This window comes from Sinocyclocheilus grahami, unplaced genomic scaffold (genome assembly GCF_001515645.1).
Source record: "Sinocyclocheilus grahami isolate Dianchi unplaced genomic scaffold, SAMN03320097.WGS_v1.1 scaffold743.1, whole genome shotgun sequence".
NCBI classification, from domain to species: domain Eukaryota; kingdom Metazoa; phylum Chordata; class Actinopteri; order Cypriniformes; family Cyprinidae; genus Sinocyclocheilus; species Sinocyclocheilus grahami.
Window position 1 is genome coordinate 114850 of NW_015505922.1, and position 13927 is coordinate 128776.

A 13927-nucleotide genomic window follows, 5' to 3' on the forward strand; every position below is an offset into this window, starting at 1 on the left:
ATATATATATATATATATATATAATTTTTATGTGCAAATGTCACATATTAAATAGAATTAAATAGAATTAATAATTGGCTTACATAAAATTATTTTCATTAATGTCTCTACATAACATGAATGTAATTCATCCCAACCAGCTCTAATAAAAAGAACCATGGTTTTGTTTTCTGGACATTTACTGTGTTACTACCATGTTTTTACAAGTAGTTCCATGCAAATACCATGGTGTATTCATTTCAGTGTCTCAAAAGTATCATAGTAATACCATGTGATCCCATCACTGTACCATGGTACTACCACAGTACTTTATTGTAAGGCAGGCCGTAGGGTTGTGCAGTGCTTGCATTAGTGCACCGCTCAATACTACACAATAGGCTGTACAAGGATCCTGAATTATAGAGCACATGTATAGAGCCCTTCTGAGCATTTCATGATGTGAAGTTTTTATAAAGATCGGAGTCAGACGTCAAACCTGAAAATAAATTTAAGCCCTGTCTCAAAAGCTAAGAAGAGCCAAATTGGATTTTTGAGTTGTGAAGAGTTGTTCATGAGAAAAGAGAGAGGCATTACTTTTACTTTTGTTTGAATCTCAATTGAGTGTCTCAACTAGTTCTTCCACTGTCCTTCACTCTCCTCTGTATTCTTCTTGGGTGCTTTAGCTCAAATAAAGATAATAATATTAAATAATAATATTCTCTATCAGTCTCCATTTGTAGAGAAAGAGTTTAAAATCAATGGCCTGTGTGTTAGTGTAATCGCTGGTCAGTTATATTATCTGATGGTCATTTACATGTATGCATGAACTGATAGATTAGTCAGACTGTATCATTGCTGTTTGACAAGGATAGCAAACTTTCTGTTCTCTTTTCTCCTGTGCATAAAGCAGTGCTTGCAACCCATTTCACTTCAGCAATGTGATGCATTACCAAGTAAAACAGATCTTTCAATGACAGTTTTATTGTATTTATGTGAATATGATTTGATTGTAAAAAGGTCTTTGCAGCTCAAATTTCACAAAAAAAATCAATGACTCAATCATAAAGGCAGACACTTGTTTAATTCCTGAATGAGTCACTGTTTTAAACATATCAGTTGAGAGAGTGATTCAATGACTCAATCATGCAGACAGTCTTTTGTTTGAATCCTGAATGAATCAATGTTTGAATGAATCGGATGAGTGAATGAATCAATGTTGCACCCATAAAGACAGTCACTTTTTCTTTTTTGTGTGTGTGTGTGTGTGTGTGTGTGTGTGAATGAATCACCGTTTTGAACATATAAGTTGAGGAAGTGATTCAGTGACTCGATCATAAAGACACTCGCTTGTTTTGTTCCTCAATTTGAACATATCAGTTAAGCGAGTTGATACAATGACTCAATCATAAAGACCTATTTTGTTTGAATCCCAAGTGAATTAGTGTTTTGAATGAATCAGTTCAGGCAACGAATCAGTGATTCACTCATAAAGTCACTGACGTGTCGCTACCTACTGGTGTAAACTGCAGGAAAAAAATGCACCAATTATAGCATATCCCATACATATTTAACATATATTTAGGGGTGTGCGATATATATCGTCTGAGATAATATTGTAATTGTTGTTTTAACGATGTGCGATTTGACATTATCGAGTATTTTGCAAAAACCATTCAAAACATCCAGAGCGCATGCATACATTACGTGAAGTCCAGACTAGTGCGTGTGCGCATTTAGTGTGTTTTCTTTCACTGCATGATTCAGTCTATTAAAATGCATTTAGAATGATCACAAATTCAAGACATGATGGCAGAAAATTTATATATTTATACCACTTCATATAGTTATTCAATTTCACACGAAGAGTGCCGTTTTTCTCCAAAAATTACCATGATTACAAATGTGACATTGAATTCAATAAACAATAAGTTAATTAAGAGACTTACGTTTTAGACACCATATTGCTTGTTTTTGCTCTATTTCGCCAACAAAAATCATCCCGAATACAGCCACAGTGCTGTTTTGTGTCTCTGAGCAACATGACGGTGTTTCGTTCCTGAATGAATCAAGCATTTAAATGATTCGGTTCAATCGCAATGACTCACTTATTAACAGTGATTTGCTGCCACCTGCTGGCGGTTTTAATTTCGAATTTCGTCTTTTTCTTTCTTTTCTTTTTCTTTTTTTCATGTTTTAAATCATTTCAAGTATCAGTATTCAACGTTTTATGTTTAATATATCAAAACATTATTTATGCATTTGTAATTGCAGGTTAAATGCATTCATGTCTTGCATTAAACAAAATACATGCGTGTAAATACATCTAAATGCCACTTCAGATGCAGCTTCTGTGTTGATTTAATTTGCTTGGTAACAGCCCAAATGTCTTTCTATTCTAATTCCCTGATTAAATGTAAGAATTTGACTTAAAAGATAATGGACACTTTTAGAAAAAATGGCTTTATAAAGGTAAAAATGCCCATAAAATGCAAAAATCAGTTTAAACTTATTGGAAAATATTAATTTCTATCAGTATGAACTGACCACCACACAGAATATGAAGAATGTTAAAAACATTAGGAGTAAGCTGTCTTCGGCAGTCCTTAAGGTACAAGCACAATAACACACTCAGCAAAATATAGTCTAATTATCGTTATCGATAAAATCCCAGAAAATATCGAGATATAATTTTTCGTCAATATCACACACCCCTACATATATTGTTATATAGCACACAGGTTGCATATTTCTGGGTGCTAAGCTGCTTTTATGGTTCATTTATGTAGTTTTGGAGATTGACAGCTCACATTCCCATTCACATTCATTGTATAGATAGATAAATAAATAAATAAAGCAAAATGTTCTGCAGTATCTTCTTTTGTGATTCCAAGGAAAATAAAAATCATATTAGTTCTAAATGACATCAGGGTTAGTAACTGATTTAAGTTTTTGGGTGGACTATTCTTTTAAATTCTCTCCCATTAATTTCCTGCTGGTTTGGGCAATAAACTTTTTATGGTTCCCTGGATATGAGCAAGTCATAAAGGAAGGTTGTAGCCAAAATTCAAGAATTTCCATAAAATTACCATGTATACGTTAGTGAGTATATTAGTTTAACATGTTTTGTGACTTAATATATAAATAGTATATAAATGAGCATCAGTGTCTTCTTTGTTTTATCAGATCAGTCATGCATGTGCTTCTTAAATGTTCATGGCTGAACTTTGATCTTTTTGATGTTGCTGTTGATGTTTCAGACATAAAGGATGCCAAAAGCAAAGGCAAGATCTGGAAGATAACCAGACCACTTAGAAATGTAGCTGGCATTCACATAATCTTCACACAGGATGACAGTCTTTAAGCAGTGCTTCTCCAGAGATGTAATTTTCACTTTCAGGTCTTCAAATCATTCCTAGTCTTTTTAACAAGTTCTTCAGAAACTCAAAAAGTCATCTCAAAGTCGACTGGAATGGAAGTTTCATAGCATGAACGTCAGTGACAGCGATGTTTTGGTTACTAATAAACATGAGAATCCGTTTCGTTCCTGATATTTATGGAGATGATTACAGATGATTACTGTGTTTAAATAAACTCAGTGACCAGCATGCCTGTCATACCTACCGCATTAGACAGAGTCATGCTCTGCAGTGAACCGTAATGAGAAAATGAGATTTTAGAGGTTTTCAAGCATCTTGCAAGCTGAAAGTGCCAATCTTACTAATGGTAGTGGCTTTTAACTATGGTCTTTCAGTAAATCAGTTAGCACTACCTTAGATCACATAATTAATATTCATGAGCCAAGCTGATAAGTGCTACATTATGCTGACTTTTCAGATTATTTCTATGCCTCTGGTTAGAAGCAGTAATGAATCGGAACGGTTTGCCCGGCAGCTAAATAGATGCATTCAGATTAAGATGGTTGTTCTGCTACGGCTGGTCATTTTCCTCAATTTTATAATTTTTTTGCCATGTTGCATGTTTGAAAAGATGCACGGGAGCTGGATTGTGAAGTTTCTTCCACTGCAGGTAGCCGACTAACCTCAGGCAGTCAATCAAACCGTGGAGGAGCATTGAGGATTCCTCGAGGAACAATGCACCTCACCGTTAGAGGAGAACGTGGTCATTCTACAGATAAGAGACTGAACATTTTTACCTCAGCGAGATAAAGGCCTTCGGTGCTTCAGGCTTTCTGGTTACGATCGGAAAGAAAATTACAGAAGGGTAACATATATTTGCTACAGGCCTTACTGAAAGTAATTTATGCATTTGAAGCATGCTGCTGTTTTTTGTATTATTTCTTTTTCTGCCTGTGTGCCTCGGGAGAAACATTCAAAACTTTTTATAGTAAAGGACATGTACCGTACAATGGGAATAGACTGAGGTCATTGTGAAGAAACCATATTATTAAAGTGCAATGGAAGTAAATAAATGAAATATATATATAAAGTAAACTGAATTAATATGTTTGCATAAAACAACCATTTTGAATCAAACATTGTTTTATTCATTGACTGTGTTTAGAATGGAATAGAACCATATACTAATGCATACTTGTTAGTTTTTTTAATAGTCTGCAGTATGCAATGATAAATGTTTTAAACATCAGTATGCTATATTTATGTAACATGATTTCAATATGTCGCATGCTTAATTCAGCAAGTGCCATCCAGATGTCATGCCGTTTGCATTTTTAATCAAATTTTGTCTAAAAATTTTGTCGTTTTTGGCAATCTGATTAAATACACAGAGGAAAGTGTGAATAATACCACTTTTGAATGACATGTAGCTATTATTTCAGAAATAAATATGGTTATTTTGCCGTTTTAAGCCCATGTAAAAAGAAATATAACTTTTGGCAGTCAAATAAAATAGTGTACAAAATGTTAAATATGTCACTATGATATTTTTATATCACGTATTCCTGTTTATTTAGGTTTTGTTTGAGACAAAAATCCCCCCCCCAAAATATGTTTATTTATTTATTTATTTATTATTTTTGTTTGTTTGTTTATCTAAATTAAATCTAGTTTGTGGTCTGACCAGCAAAAGAAATACATTCAAATCATATTTTTACAAACCTGATGCAAACTACTTTCTAATGTGGTTTGAAATCTGATTATAGTCAATCAAAATAAAGTTATGTAACATGATCTCAATATGTTGCATGTTTAATTCAGTGAGTAGCATCCAAATATCATGCCTTTTGCATTTTTAAGCACATTTTGTTTAAAAATGCTGTCATGTTTGGCAATTATGAAGAAATACACTGCACGTGTTGCCAAATGTAGTGGGTCGTCCATGCATGCTAAGTATGCCATTCTAAATCATAGTCATCCATTCGCCAATGGTTTCATTTTTGATTGTAGTTTTCCATGTCGATTCGAGGTGACCTCTAAGCGTGTGAGTCGCAGTCACTCATCCATCATGGCTCTGCTAATCCATTAGTTCAGCCACTTAATCGGCAGATATTGAGCCACTACAGCTGCTAATTACCACAGGCCCAATGCGATCTACCTGATAAATACAAAGCGCTTTCAATATCTGAGAGGCTGTCTTGCATTTCAATGAGATAATTAAATGTTCCTGCACCCTGAGCGGATATTGCTGAAGTGCACTCAGTGTTTGTAATTGATGCTAACCCGTCCTAGCTCTGCAAAAGTTAGTTCTGAGGGTAATTGAAGGATATCATATCCTGGCACAGATCTCAGGGGATGGAGTTGTGTTCCTGTCGTTATTGGTTGAATTCTGAATATACCCAGAGTTGATGCTACAACAAATTGCTCTATTTGGAAATGTTTTCATTAAAAGCTTTATGCAATCTGGAAATGCATGCTTGTTTGAATTTTTTTTTTTTTTTTTAATGTTTTGGTGTATAACTCAAGTCTGTTTAGTTGTTTGTAGTCTGAACAACAAAAGAAACACATGAAATCAGATGTAATACAAACCCTACTTTCATATGTGGTTTAAAATCTGATTAAAATAAATCAAAATAATTACTGAAATACTAAATTCTGAAGTTCAAACGTGTCTTGTATGTGTTCAAGCTGTTGCAGGGCAAGTCAATCCCAAAGCTGGGCACGCTGGACCAAATCGAGACCGGAAGTGGAGAGGGATACAGCGGAGACTGTGATGATGAGGACGGATGCTGGGGATCAGGGAACGGAGCGGCTGAGAGGAGAAGAATAGAAACTATATGTAAGTAGTAATCTTAAGGACTTGCAAGGAAGATTAACACAGTTAATGGTAAAGAAATAGTTCACACAAAAATGAAAATGTGAGATTTACTCACCTTTAGACCATCCATAATGTAGATGAGTTTGTTTCAGATTTGGAGAAATGTAGCATTGCATCACTTGCTCACCAATGGATTCTCTGCAGTGAATGGGTGCCGTCAGAATGAGAGTCCAAACAGCTGATAAAAACATCACAATAATCCGCACCGCTCCAATCCATCAATTAATGTCTTGTGAAGCCAAAAACGGCATGTTTGTAAGAAACAAATCCATCATTAAGACATTTTATTTTAAACTTTTTTTTTTCTTCTCTCGGCTAAAAGAGTTCTCTTTCCATAATATTGTTTTCTGCAAGTCATCTGGTCTGAATCAGGAGAGAAATATGCACAGATCAAGCACTGTTTACAAGTGAAAACAGTTCTAAACAAATATGTGGGTGGATTGAAGATGGACTTTTCCCACTGGAGTAAGCGTTACTATGGATTATTAACTCATATTTTGGCCAGAAACAACGGTTTGAAGTTGCTTTGATGACTTGATGGATTTGTTTCTTACAAACATGCATCTTTTCACTTCACCAGATGTTAATTGATGGACTGGAGTGGTGTGGATTATTGTGATGTTTTTATCAGCTGTTTGGACTTTCATTCTGACGGCACCCATTCACTGCAGAGCATCCATTGATGAGCAAGTGATGGAATGCTACATTTCTCCAAATCTGTTCCCATGAGGAAACAAACTCATCTACATTTTGGATGGTCTGAGTGTGAGTACATTTTCAGCGACTTAAAATGTTTTAGTGAAATATTCCTTTAACACCGTAAACAATGTCCTTTTGTTAACTGTAGACCTGCTAATCGTACTTGAGTCGCTTTGTTCCTGTGTATGTCATCATTTGACCATCATAAATCAGAGATTAAAAGCAGAAAATACACATCCGACGTTCAAATGGAAGGCGGAATTAGATCAGACTTTCATTGACGCTTGATATCAGAGTGTAATTAAGAGGCGGAATTAAGGTCAAGCATATAGAAACATTTTTCCAGACATTTCTCCCTCCAAATGAATTATGCAATCAAGAATAACGTGGCTGTAAAAAAGTGGAACAAATCAAAGTGGCCGTCTGGTAATTACTTCATCTTCCGGAGGGGATTGGATCTCTGACCCATGGCCCCGCTAAATCAAGCTCAAGGGACGCGTGCTTCCCTCTCCAAACCTCCTCTATCTCCCGTATGCTCGTCTGATTAATCGCCCCGCACTTTTTGTCTGGATGGGGCGTTCCGGGTCATCTAAATGTACCGTCGCATCTCGCTGGTGTTTCCTTTTCCTCCTGTCAATCTGCCGTGGTGTGTCAGCGCCGCCTCATGCCCCTCTCATAATTCATGGGATGCTGTGACGATGCGCTCATTTATCACCGTCTCTCCCACTCATCCGCTGTACAGTGCTCCGTCCAAAACCACGTCACACCTCAGCTGTCGATGTGCCGCCCGTTACGACCGTCGATAAGTCACGTAGATGGGGCTCACAGTCAGCAGTCACGCTTTATGTTTGGATCTAGATACAGAGGCAAAACGACAACTGCTTACGTGACAGAGTAAGTGAGGGGAGACGTCGCTGTCTTCATTCTCACTTACATTCATACTTACATTCTGCTTGTGCATTCTCCTGCAATAAATCACTTTCTTAATCGGTGTCTTCATCTTGATTTCTAGTAAAATATATGTGCACTGAATGTCATTAAACTAAGATAGTGTTACATTTAAAAACAAGATTGTAATGCGTATTTTTGTTTTTAGGGAATGTATGATGAAATCGTGTTGCTTGCCTGTGCAAAACTTGCTGACATGGTGCTTGGGTGTCCAGAGTGGTTGCTAGGACATTGCAAAGTGGTTGTTATTGTGTTTGGGGTTGTTGCTAGGGTTTTACGGGTGGTTGTTAGAACATTTAAAAGTGTTTTCTTGCAAATTGTTTGCTAGATGGCTGCTATGGTGTTTTGGGTGGTTGCTAGGATATAGCAGAGTGGTTGCTAAGCAATTTCTAGGCATTGCTAGGTGGTTGCTATGGTGTTTTGGGTGGTTGCTAGGGTTTCCGGGTGGCTATTAGAATATTTAAAAGTGTTTACTTGCAAATTGTTTGCTAGATGGCTGCTATGGTGTTTTGGGTGGTTGCTAGGACATTGCAAAATGGTTGCTAGGTGTTGCTAGGCAGTTTCTATGCATTGCTAAGTGGTTGCTTTGGTTTTCTAGGTGGTTGTTAGAATATTTAGAAGTGGTAGCTTGCAAATTGTGTCCTAGGTGGTTGTTGTGGTGTTTTGGGTGGTTGCTGGGGTTTTCCGGCTGGTTGTTAGAATATCTAGAAGTGTTTACTTGCCAATTATTTGCTAGATAGTTGCTATGGTGTTTTGGGTGGTTGTTAGGACATTGTAAAATGGTTGCTAGGTGTTGCTAGGCAGTTTCTATGCGTTGCTAAGTGGTTGCTTTGGTGTTTTGGGTGGTTGTTAAAATACTTAAAAGTGGTAGCTTGCAAATTGTTTGCTAGGTGGTTGCTATGGTGTTTTGGGTGGTTGCTATGACATTGTAAAATGGTTGCCTGGCAGTATCTAGGCGTTGCTACATGGTTGCTTTGGTGTTTTGGGTGGTTGATAGGGTTTTCCATTTTAAAGAGTTTACTTGCAAATTGTTTGCTAGGTGCTTGCTATGGTGTTTTGGGTGGTTGCAGTTTTGGGACATTGCAAAGTAGTTGATATGTGTTGCTATGCAGTTTCTAGGCGTTGCTATGGTGTTTTGGATGGTTGTTAGGGATTTTCCAGGTGGTTGTTAGAACATTTAAAAGTGGTTTCTTGCAAATTGTTGTTTGGGTGGTTGCTAGGACAATGCAAAGTGGTTGCCAGGCAGTTTCTTGGCATTGCTAGGTGGTTGCTTGGGTTTTCTGTTGCTAGGACATTTAAAAGTGTTTCAAATTGTGTGCTATGTGGTTGCTATGGTGTTGCTCGGGTGTAGGAAATTACCTGTGTTTTCAGATGCATGAAAATAAGAAAAAAAAGTTTCATTTGTTTTCTGTAAATCTCAGTCTTGTCTTCCAGTTTAGATATGACAGACAAACACAGTGTGATGTACATTTGATCATCCTATCAGGACACTGTTGTGGTGCAGTTGAAGTTAAAATGGTTTGTTGCTCAGCAGGGGTTGCTGAAGTACTGAAATATTCAGTAGTTTATGGTTTGCTTCGATCTCTCAAAGCCTAAAGCTGCTGAGGTACAAGAACTAAAAAAAAACACTATCTCACCGATACTCACCTGTCATTTAAAACCATTGGCTAGCAATACACAAAAACCACCAGATTCGAATGACTCATTTTACCGTGAACGTTTGATTAGTATTGAGCTCCTGCCTCCCTCAAGAGCACTGTCACCCTGAAACACATCTGTGAGTGCTGGGACCGAGCTTCAGCGTGTCGCGCCGAAGGGAAATAAATAAAGAAATACAACAGAATCAAACGCTAGTGTTGTCTTCCCTCAGTGTGAGAGTAATAAATAAAATATTAACAGACGCAAGACGTGTGATTCTGGCTCGGTGCGCCGAAGTCTTCACACAAAAGGATGCGTCGCCCGGCTCCTTGTCAATGTCACCTGCGCACGCTCTCGTGTTTGGCAGCGAATCCAGACACTGCGTACTTAGTATGGAAAACAAAAGGCGTCAGCGAGACGTATCGGCAGGGAGTCGCATCGATCTCCAGTAAGGAGACACAATGAGAGGAAGTGCAGGCTGGTCCCTTCAGTGAGCACTTGTTAATTAATAGCCTGTCTCAGGACGGGATTACATGATATCGCCCCCAGGCTCTTCATCCACAGCTATCGCTTGAAGGTGATCTTTCGCACCTGATGAGCTGTAATGATCCTATTGTATTTAAATGGGTCCTTTAATGGGCACTTTTGGGGCACTTCATTGACCAGTTATGGCATTGGAAGCTCATCAGTGGTTATGTAGCATGAGAGGTGCAGCAGCACCGATTGCTTGACCAAAAACAACAGGCAATGTCGGTGGGATGGGAATTGTTGTGTAGTGGTTTTAAAGAAGCATCCCTTAGCGATAATTTGCTGTAACTTTATAGCCTACTAATACTAAACAAAAACAATAATATTAGGCCGGCTCTTTGAAATGAAATAGCATTTATTGCAACCAAACTGAAGTAGTGACTGTGTATCTTTAACATTTTGTCGGGGATTCTGAGCTTGAGTTAATTTTGAATCTATATTTTGTTCTGTTTTTTTTTTTTATCGTTCTATCTATCCATTGGTTGTTCTATCATTCATTCATTCTATTGTTCATTTTGTTTTCCATTCGTTCTGTCTATCTGATGTTCTGTCTTTCAGTCTATCATTCTACAACTCTATATCATTCATTCTATTATTCATTCTAACTATGTGATCTGTCTTTCAGTCTATCGTTCTGTCTATCCATTGGTTGTTCTATCATTCATTCTGTTGTTCATTTTATCTGTTGTTCTGTCTTTGTCTATCATTCTATCTATCCGTCATCGGTTCTAGCGTTCGTTCTGTCATTCCTGCTGCTGTTCTTCCTTTCAAACCATCATTCTGTCTATCCATTGGTTGTTCTTTTTTTCATTTTGTCATTTTACCATTTGTTCTATTGTTCATTTTATCAATCATTATATCTATCTATCTATCTATCTATCTATCTATCTATCTATCTATCTATCTATCTATCTATCTATCTATCTATCTATCTATCTATCTATCTATCTATCTATCTATATGTGTGTTATGCTGTCTTTCAGACTATCGTTCTATCTGTCCATTGTTCATTCTGTCTTTCAATCTATCATTCTATCTCGTTCTATTATACATTGTTCATTCTGTCATTATGTGATCTGTCATTCAGTCTGTCTATTGTTAGTTGTTGTTGTTAGTTATTGTTTATTCTAACATTCATTCAATCTGTTGTTCTGTCCATATTTCTGTTGTTCTATCTTTCAATCTATCATTCTGTCTGTATTGTTCATTCTATCGTTTGTTCTATCTATCTGTTGTTCTATCTGTCATTATGTCTTTAATATCTCAATGTAAACTTAAAAAAAGACGTTACCACACTAACAATCAATTTTTGCCTTGTCAAACTTTCCATTTCTAGTCAATGACACTTTTTGCAGATATCTGAATTTTAGATTTTTTTTTTTTTAGATGATTCTTTTTTTATTCAAATTTGATTCAAATTGGGTCATTGGACTGAAATGTAAAAAACATTCTCATTTCAATCCTGAAAGGTGCATAACACCGGTAAGTTTGATGCCATGTCTGAATTGGCAAATTAGTCATGAAGAGCCATAAACAGAACTTTACATTAATTCCATTACAATATTTTAAATATTTTTTTTCTCACCCAAGTGGAGTTCAAAAGCAGGTCTAATTGGCATTCTGCAGAAACAGAAAATGTAATGCATTATTCACTGTGACTGCATAGATGCTCTTTTGTTAATGATGCCCCTCAAAATCAGATATGACCAAAAGCGGAGCATTAAAAGTTTGATCTGCCTGCTAATGAATCCAAAAGAGGCCAAGTGGTCCAGACGACACGCGGATCGTCTAAATGAGGCTTCGTGGTGAAAACCTGCTGGCTGTGTGACATCAAGAAGCTCTGAATATTACCGCAGCTGTCGGTGGTCACAGCTGGTAGGGAGAGGGAATCTTAACCAATGCAGGAATTAAAATAACATTCACGTCCAGTCGTCTGATAACGAGGGGGACGTACATGAAGCACCGCCATTGTGCTTGTTTAACTAATGCTCCGCTCTGATATTTTTTGGTTATTTGTCCCTATCATAGCTATTTAAATATATTTGAATCAATTTATTATTGATCTCAAATGAAATCTTTTAAATCAATTGTAGTATCTCCGCTATTTAAAAAGCGAACAGCTGGGAACCTGCCAAAGTTCAGCCCCATAAACATGAATGGCTGAGACTCTACGGGCGAGCAAACTCGCTCACAGCTGTTGCAAAGCCCAAATAATGCCACAGCCTCCAGCTCAATGCCACTCTGAGCAACTAAACCACAATTTCCTCCTTCAAACGTACTTTTTAAGCGTAAATTAAGGGCTCACCATTACCATCAATTTTTTGGTTATTTGTCCCTATCATAGCTATTTAAATATATTTGAATCAATTTATTATTGATCTCAAATGAAATCTTTTAAATCAATTGTAGTATCTCCGCTATTTAAAAAGCGAACAGCTAGGAACCTGCCAAAGTTCAGCCCCATAAACATGAATGGCTGAGACTCTACGGGCGAGCAAACTCGCTCACAGCTGTTGCAAAGCCCAAATAATGCCACAGCCTCCAGCTCAATGTCACTCTGAGCAACCACAATTTCCTCCTTCAAACGTACTTTTTAAGCGTAAATTAAGGGCTCACCATTACCATCACCTTTTTGAGTCACTTCTTTTAAAACCCTGTCAAACATGAAATCAGTGTTGAGTGTTTAAACACTCTCTTATTTACTCTTGAATTGTCCAGGATGCAAACACAGATAAGGCAGCCATTAGTGTGGCCATTTGCAGGCATTAGAGTTCTGAGTGTGTCATGAGTTATGGCACGCTGCAGAAAAATAAAGTGCTGCATGTGGGGAACCCAAATGCCGATGCTGTCTCTGTGTGCCACTGCTGCTGAGAAATTATACTTTTACCCTTCTTTTATACAAGATTAATTTAATCCGATATTTTCCTCTATAAACAATATTGTAATCGTTTTTCATGCAAAGTTCGGTATATCACAGATTGCTGCTTTAAAGGGGTCATATGATGTTGCTAAAAATAACATTATTTAGTGTATTTGGTGTAATGAAATGCGTTTATGCGGTTTAAGGTTCAAAAAACACATTATTTTCCACATACTGTACATTATTGTTTCTCCTCTATGCCCCGCCTTTCTGAAACGCGTCGATTTTTTACAAAGCTCATCGGTCTGAAAAGCGAGGCGTGCTCTGATTGGCCAGCTGTACAGTGCATTGTGATTGGCCGAATACCTCAAGTGTGTGATGGAAATGTTACGCCCCTACCATACTTTGATGCCGTGTCCCGGCTGGAGCGACGAGACAAAAACATTAAAACCCATTATAAACGAGGCATTCGTTGCATCCAGTGGGGACATAATTACGGATTATAATGACTTATACTCTCTTTTTACGCGGTGCGATGCAAGGCAACGCATAAAAAGAGAGTATAAGTCATTATAACATAAAACCATGTCTACATATGTGATCGTAGAAATGACAAACAACAAGCGCTACTCTACACTGCTCAAAACTCGCGTTTGAATCATCAGTGGCAAATTCTTTAAATATGAAAACGCACTTACAGTCTGTGAGTCAGAACAGCCGGCATTGTAGTCTACTCTACCAGGATCAGGAAACAGTCCTCCATAAAATGTGCTGCATACATCTGAATATTTGGGTTGAAGTGTTCTGGAACAGTGTTGTAAATACAACTTAACCACTGATTTCTAGTCGTGTCCTCTTTTTGTTTTTGGAAGACCAAACAAAGTAGTTTTGCTTTCACAACGAAACTCACAGCGTCACACACGGCGGGCTTGAGTGAGGAACGGCCGGCGGGCTTGAAAACGGCACGGCCGGCGGATTCGACGAAGGAGCGTCCGGCGGGCTTGCGGCAACCACATGTGACGACCCCGGGCTGGACTCCGC

The 13927-nt window shown here is 37.6% G+C and overlaps 1 protein-coding gene across 1 annotated transcript in view; it reads left to right on the forward strand.

The window, feature by feature from the left end:
- The window catches only part of LOC107560792 (glypican-5-like), a 157828-nt gene that overhangs the window by 90066 nt on the left and 53835 nt on the right, over window positions 1–13927 (forward strand). Inside the window, exon 7 of the mRNA XM_016245060.1 lies at window positions 6024–6174. Coding sequence (XP_016100546.1) covers window positions 6024–6174 — 151 coding nt within the window. The remainder of the gene's footprint in view (window positions 1–6023; window positions 6175–13927) is intronic.